At 38.4% G+C, this 7660-nt stretch overlaps 1 protein-coding gene across 3 annotated transcripts; it reads right to left on the bottom strand.

The window, feature by feature from the left end:
- Positions 1 to 125: 125 nt before the first annotated feature.
- On the bottom strand, positions 126 to 6149 carry ucmaa (upper zone of growth plate and cartilage matrix associated a). 3 transcript variants are annotated; one of them, NM_001200887.1, is given in 5 exon segments: positions 126 to 499; positions 1361 to 1459; positions 4156 to 4251; positions 5080 to 5142; positions 6000 to 6073. In NM_001200887.1, coding segments are annotated over 5 exon segments (414 nt in total). In that variant the 5' UTR covers positions 6058 to 6073; the 3' UTR covers positions 126 to 401.
- Positions 6150 to 7660: the final 1511 nt, after the last annotated feature.

Genomic DNA, 7660 nt, shown 5'->3' with positions numbered 1-7660 from the left:
TGACCATACACAATATTCTAGTATTTATTGGCCTTTTCTTGTGTAAACCCACCCACTTTCAAAATGATTCATTGCTTGATCCCAGCCTAATCCATTCCAAAAAAATAGTATTCATATAAAAAACGTTTCTCATCCACCATATACTTTTATTATAACTATATGTAAAGCATACAAAATGATTACGAAATTTTTACAATTAAAAACAGATGATGCAAGTTAAGAAGGAATATAATCAGATTGGATTGCAAGCAGTATATATTCACCATGTTCTGAAATGATTGCACTTAGAAGAGATAGATATATTATTTATATATAAAAAAAAAGTGCAGATTAAATCAATTTCAAGAAAAAATTGCTACAACTGTGCATGACCCTCAGCCATGCAAGGTTTTATGAGACGCTTAGACATAAGGGCGGTGATGTGGGTATTGTGGGTAGAGCCCGTCATAGTGATACTCCCTCCATTGCTCGGCATTCTCACGGTTCCTTTCATACTGCTCTGAAAATGGTAAGAAAGAGTATAGACATGACTTTAGTGACAAATTGTTCTGTTACAGATATTGCTTCTCTCAAGCTGGCTTGTAAATTATATATTATTTAACGCAATCCAATATAAGGCACATGCTAACCCTACATGACCCTGAGAAACCAGTGCGCGCTTCAGCTAGTTCAGAATGTGTCCGTCAGTATTCTTTCCAGGAAAAGAAATTCAGAGCACTGAATTAGCTATACCTAATGACTTCCACATTGACAATAAAGTCCTGCTTGTGACTAAAGGCTTAATGCTTTACCTCCAGCATCTTTCTGATCTCATGAAGCAGTGTAGCTCATCCTGAGCATTTTACTCAGTTGAGGCAAGCATACAGTTATTCTGAATCACTTGCAGCTCAGCTGGTAGAAGCATTTCTTACATCACACAAGCGCTACACCTGTGCTTCAAGATGGACTTATTTAATGTGGGCTATTTGTAGTTCTTGTTCTTTTTTTTCTTTTTTTTATTAAAAAGACTAATGATTTGTATTAATTTTCATGAATGATTGTAGATTTATTCATTTATTGTGCTTTGATCATACATATTTTTGCCTAGTCTTACCAAATAGGAAATCTGATATTATAAATACAGATTGTTTTTTACTATAAATTAAGCTTTGGTATTGCAGCTTGCTTTAGTTTTCAGGTTCTACACTGCCGTGTGTCAAACAGCAGGTTGTGATTGCTTGGATTAGTGTGCTATTTCACTCATCAGATGTTGATTACTCCTCCAGACAGCAGCAGCTTATTAATGGGCCTGCTGGTTTTTTTGTTTGTTTGTTTTTTTAAGCATTGGAGCCAAACTAATATAGCAACAGACACATCTTACCATTTCGGCTCTCCTCCAGATGGTTTTCATACTCATTGCTCTGCTCCTCATAGTACTCCCTCCTGCGCTCGGAGGCAGCTGACTGCAACTTATGCTCCGCTGCAGGGAAAGAAAGCATTATCTTTTGACTTTTTAGGTACACACTGAAGCTGGCTTTAATTTGATTTTGTTCAGCCCCCCTCCCGGCTGTTGAGTTGAAGGTAAACTGAAATGGCACAGTCTAAATTACCCACATAAACTATGGGAAAACTAAGCAATAATGTTCTTTGTAACAAGAACAACAATCTGTCTGGACCATTAATTGCAGAATAGAACAATTTGCCTAATTATTCAGAAATGCTTATTTAACAGTTAAATGGTTTGTCTTTTTCTTCCTTTTCTTCTTTTTTTTTTAAGTAAGGAAATCTTGGGCGAACTTTCACCTATTGTTGGCAAAACAAAGCCAAGCATGACATTCAGTGCAGACATTTTCTAGTCCGTCAGGTTAGACACAGCAACTACTACAACACACATCATATAGCTCACATACAAGCGAAATACTTACTTAGCCACTTAGTTTTACACGCATCACTACTGTCACCGACTATCAACTATTGGCAGCATAACGCAATCAGATCTCAATAAGTGATCTTAATAAATAAAAATAAAGTATATTTGTTCGGGCATGATGATATGCATATGGTGGTAAGCATTCACTACTAGAGTAATTAAAGCACGAAGGTGTAGTCCAGGGTTGTCCAGACTTTTTTTTTTTTCCCCCCCCCCCAAAGGGGGACGATTAGAAAACAACAACATTCCAGAGGACTGGTCACCAAAATATTAATTTAGAACTCAAATCTAGTGAGTTTAAGTGGAATAACTGGAGCAGGGTATCACCCGGCAGCTGTAGTTGTGACACAGGATGATATTCTTGCTCCTTTTTGAGACAAATAACATTGATTAATTTAGTTAAGGACTCTTTCAAGGATTCGTGAAAGCTTTTCCATTCTTAGTGGTTAGATGCATTGCCACGTATTAGCTCTGGTAATGTTCTGTCCCATGTTTGCTCTGGAGAGCGTCCAGCTGCTTCAGGTTCTGTGACTTATCCTCTCAATCCTATCATTTTACAATTCCCATGATTTATTTGATAATGTCTCATGATATTAAATTCCTTAATTACCTCAATGGTCTTTTGACGTATCAGACACATTTTCTTTGGCTTTCAGTGAAACAGTATTGTTATCTCCAGCTTTTTCGAAATTGCTCCTTCTCACTGTTAACGTTGCACTTTTTGTCTGTCGCTATTACTAAATATCATTCAGTAAATTCATTTGTGTATTCTGAGGGGGGGAAAGACCCTTCATTATAAGAGTGAAGCCGAGGTCTGTGTTTGGCTCTGGGGCCAGACATTGGAGACCTCTGGTGTAGTCAGTGATTTCGGAAACAGAAATTAAAATAAATAATCCCACCTGCTTTCAGTGTTACTTCCAAACCTATGCCACCAAAATACATGGCACATGGGTATGTTGATGAACAATTAGAGATTCTCCTCTCTCCTTACTGGTTACTTGTTGGTAGCAGAGTGCAAATTAAACAATGATATCTGAAGAGGGTTAACATGAACTATCTATTATAGTTGTTATCTTTCTGATTTCTTTGTGGCAGTTTTGCCAATTTTGGTTAGGGCAATTCAATCATTTAAAAATAAAATAAAAAGTAATTTTTACTTTTTACTTAGTTCTGATAAATATGAAAGAAAGAACTTGTATTTTACTTACAATATAGTGGCACTAATAGGTGTTTCTGGGGGGTGAGACTGACCCCAATGTAGCAATGTACCTACAAATCAGAGGCTTATTGTTGTAGCTAGCAAATAAACTAGTGCGCCAACAGATGCAGGATGAGTTAAATAATATTAGAAGTTAACTCATTTAAATAACAATGTGGTTAAACAAATAGGTTGTTAGCACTGTTCCATTTAAATTAAGCTTAGTCACAAAATAAGTTTGTCCTAGATACTTATAGTTTTCCTAACAGTGAATAAATTTGTAATGATGGCGATAAGTTTTAGGCAGTGAAGAAATGGTATGGCCTGTTGTAGGGGTGTTTAAATCTGTGTATCTTTTTTTCCTTTTTCTTTTTCTTTTTTTATAACAGTTTTTACTCACACACACATACACACACAAAGATCTTTTATCCTTGCTTTCTTTGACTGAGTGGGAGATGGGACTTCTCTTTCATTCCTTCATTCTGACAGCTGCCAGAATACAAAGTGAACTGAAACTCTCTGGCCCGATCATTAAGGACCGTATTAATCTGTCTTCTATTTTCTCTCTGTCCTGCGTCGGCACATTCCACTCTCAGCTCCAGCTGTTTCTTTTTCTCCAGTCTGTGTTCTGCAGCGTCATCACACACACCCACATGCGAGCTTGAAAATAAAAATCAAAACACTCTGATGTGGCTCACTGAAGTGTGAGTGTGTGCGTGCCATATTTGCTCTACCTTGCTCCTCATGGGTAAGCAGCTCCACACTGTCCTGGTGATCCTCACAGATATCTTTCCTCATCCTTCCCCAACACTCACAACCATTCACACACTTGCACTGCTCCATGAGTGTTTTCTATCCATCAGGGGGGAATTAATAGTCAAGTTGCCTAAAATGCTTCCCTCACTTAAGATCATAGGATTAGCTGCTGTGTCTATTTCATATAAATGATTAAAGGAATACGCTCCTCTGTGTGACTTAACGCTTAATAGTATTTGTTGGACTTCTGAAGTGGCTCAGTTAAGAAGGGCCGGATCGCAGCGCAACTCACCTACATACTCTGTGTATGAATATGGGGACCTGCGGCCACGACGCTTGAAAACGTTTGATGCATCTGATGCTGGAACGAAAACCTTCTTAGATGATCCTACAGGGTAGAGTGATTACAGAAGAAATACAAAGACCACATACAGGTTTTCCTTGAGATCTCTTTCTTTCTCTCTCTTTGTGAATGTTTTTATACACTATATGGCAAACGTATGTGGACCCTGACTAATCACTTACAGTACAGTATGTACTTGTTGAATATCTCATTCCAGATTTATCCCCCCTTTTCATTTATAATAACCTCCACTCTTCTGGGAGGCTTTCCTTTAGATTTTGGAGCGTGGCTGTGAGGATTGGTGATCATTCAGCCACAAGAGCATTAGTGAGCTCAGGCACTGATGTAACTGTAGGTGATGAGGTCTGGGGTGTTCCAGTTTATCTCAGTGGTGTTTAGTGGGTTTGAGGTCAGGACTCTGTGCAGGATGCTCAAGTTCTTCCACTCCAACCTTGGCAAACCATGTCTTCATGGACCTTTCTTTGTGCACAGGGACATTGTCCTTCTTGAACATGGTTGGGCCACTTAGTTCCAGTGAAGAGAAATCTCAATGCTACATCATACAGAGACATCCTATACAAGTGTGTGCTTCCAACTTTGTGGCAACAGTTTGACGTAAGGGTTTGATGGTCAGGTGTCCACATACTTTTGGGTATATAGTGTATCTTGGTGGAGACCAGCCAACTTTCCCCACAAGGATAAGAACACCTGCCAAGTTTGACGTTGTGGGGAAATTTGGCCAGTCTCCACAAGGAAACCTATTATTATTATTATTATTATTATTATTATTATTATTATTATTATTATTACAAGAACTACAGCTTTTATTAAAATATGTGTGTGTGCAAATCTGTGTGTGTGTGTTGAACTCACCATGCCGTTCATTGGCTTTTTCTTTTCCATTCTTCACTGCTGCACTTTCTACCTCAGACAGCACTAGAGAGAGGGAGGAGGGAAGGAAATAGTTTTAATGAGAGGAGGTATTGTATTGGAGGTAAAAGTATTGATCTCAGGTTTCGTTGGGGAGGAAACTGGACATCTTTCATCAGCGTTTGAGACAAATAAATTATGTATTTTAATATGTAAAACCTTTTATAGTTTTATTTTTTTAAACAATTTTCTCTACAAACGCACTTTGTCTAATGTCTAATGCATGTGAGATTTTTAAGAAAATGCTCATAAACAGGATGGGCAAAATATAGCAGCCACCAACACAAATATAAAATATTACGGATATTCCATGTTTACATGTTCCCTCACTAAGGACAATTCACGGTAGATTTTTCATTTTTTATAATTTTTTAAATAATGATGAAATCGACTTAATAGTCAAAGTGAGAGTATGCCCTACATTATCTCTAAATGATCTTTTAAATGGCTTAGGATTAAAACACAAAGGTACCAAGGCTTATGAAAGTTATGAAATTCCTACCACAAGAAATTCAGCAATGACTTTTTTTAAAAAAACAAAACAAAAAAAAGGTTGAAAATGACTTGTTAAATTTCTGACTTTATATTTATTTTTAAATACTTGTTTTTTTTTATACATTATCTAATAAAGGTTTTGTATAAATATTTATCTTTTATCCTTAGCTCATTTTAAATCATAATAAATATTTTCAAACAGATCAGAATATTTTCAGTATTATATATCTTTCAACCATGTCTAAAGCACCTTGATCTACATTTTAGATATGAAAGGCGCTATAATGAGTAAACATTTATTTCGTTGCTTCATCCTTTCTCCTCACTCACACACACATCCTCTCACACACCTTGAATGAGACACTCACCAGTTAGGATGAGGACGATGGGCAGCAGGGCCAGGAGAGCTACGTGCAGCCGGGCCATGGCTCAGGCAGAGTGTGTGAGAGAGTGTGTGTGCTGCAGGTAGCACAACCGCAGCAGTCAGTCCTGGCACAGGGTACGAGAGAGGGAGGAAGAGTAGGAGGGGACGAGATGTAATTCCACAGGCCCAGGGGACACAGGAGGGGCGAGAGAGAGAAAGCGAGAGACTGATGGAGGAAGCAAAAGAAAAGATGAAATGATAAACCACTGATTATATTGACCTGCTAAGACTTGATGTATGGTTGCAGAACCTTTGATCCATCCAACCATCTTCTATACCGCTTAATCCTTTTCAGGGTCACAGGGAACCTGGAGCCTATCCCAGGGAGCATTGGGCACAAGGCGGGGTACACCCTGGACAGGGTGCCAATAGAACCTTTGATATGATACTTTTATTGTTACCTGAGTATGCTTCAGCATGTTTTATTTAAATGATTCATCTTTAGATTAGAGAATAAATATCACCTGTGTGTGATATGACTATTGCATGTAGCTAATTGTCTAGGAGATTAGTTACACTCCATTTATAACCTGAAACATGTTTATATACCTGTAAGCACAACCACAACGCAAACTGAGATTAGAGATTCCTTTAGTGATGTGCAATGACCTGAAGTCACAAAGCTGTTTACAGTGATGTATGGTATTAAATACTATATAAAAATGAGCCTTTGAGCTCACTGTGTCCTCTGCCTTACATCTACACACTCGGGTAAAACTGCCACAATGCACTAAAAGATTTAAAAGTAGTGAAAAGTGACTAAAATGCTTGCAAATTCCAGGTTTAAGGAGCGACCCATTCGATGTGTGTGTCACATGGCAGTATTTAACAATTTGCAGACAGAGACTGATGGATGGAAAGTATTTTCTTGCCCTAAAGCCATCAGGGAGTACTGTGTGGTTTGTGTGTGTGTGTGTGTGTGTGTGTGTGTGTGTGTGTGCGTGTGTGTGTGTGTGCATCTAAATAAATTCACACCCACACTGTATAATTACACATATGCTAATTAGTTTATCATAGAAGTTTAGGTTTTCAACAATGTTTCCATACTTTGCTTTCACAAAACAAACTTCATTCATGGAAAGTGTGAGAGAGAAATATAAAGGCAGAAAACAGATGGGCTGTGTGAGAATATGGATAGAAAAAGAGGGGTGGGGAGAGGGGGAACAGAGTCACAGAGAGTAATTATTCCTGAATCTGAACAAGCACTAAACTAGTGTATTTTTCTGGGGTTGGGGGTTCAAATCCCGCCTCTGCCCTGTGTGCCGTGGAGTTTGAATGTTCTCCCTGTGCGTCGAGGGTTTCTTCTGGGTTCTCTGGTTTCCTCCCCCAGTCCAAAGACATTCATTGTAGGCTGATTGGCATTTCCAAATTGTCCATAGTGTGTGAATGTGTTTGTGAATGTGCACTGCAATGGGTTGGAACCCCGTCCGGTGTGTCCCCTGCTTTGTGCCCAGAGTTCCCTGAGATAGGCTCCAGGCTCCCTGCGACCCTGTGTAGGATAAGCTGTATGGAAAATAGATAGATGTTTATATTTGAATATGTTTTATGGTCTATTCTTTTCTTAATGAATCCTTCAAATCCCTTAATTAATTCAGCCATACTTTA

Source organism: Ictalurus punctatus, chromosome 19 (assembly GCF_001660625.3).
Source record: "Ictalurus punctatus breed USDA103 chromosome 19, Coco_2.0, whole genome shotgun sequence".
Lineage (NCBI taxonomy): Eukaryota > Metazoa > Chordata > Actinopteri > Siluriformes > Ictaluridae > Ictalurus > Ictalurus punctatus.
This window is presented reverse-complemented; position numbering and strand designations above follow the sequence as displayed.

Bases quoted from the DNA above. Each gene is read 5' to 3' on its own strand.
- ucmaa (XM_047162066.1), bottom strand. From the start codon at position 6,057: ATGGCCCGGCTGCACGTAGCTCTCCTGGCCCTGCTGCCCATCGTCCTC. The intron at 5,143-5,999 runs GTGAGTGTCTCA...CCCTCTCTCTAG, and splicing joins CATCGTCCTCATCCTAACTG to TGCTGTCTGAGGTAGAAAGT. The intron at 500-1,360 runs GTAAGATGTGTC...TACCATTTTCAG, and splicing joins TCTGGAGGAGAGCCGAAATG to AGCAGTATGAAAGGAACCGT.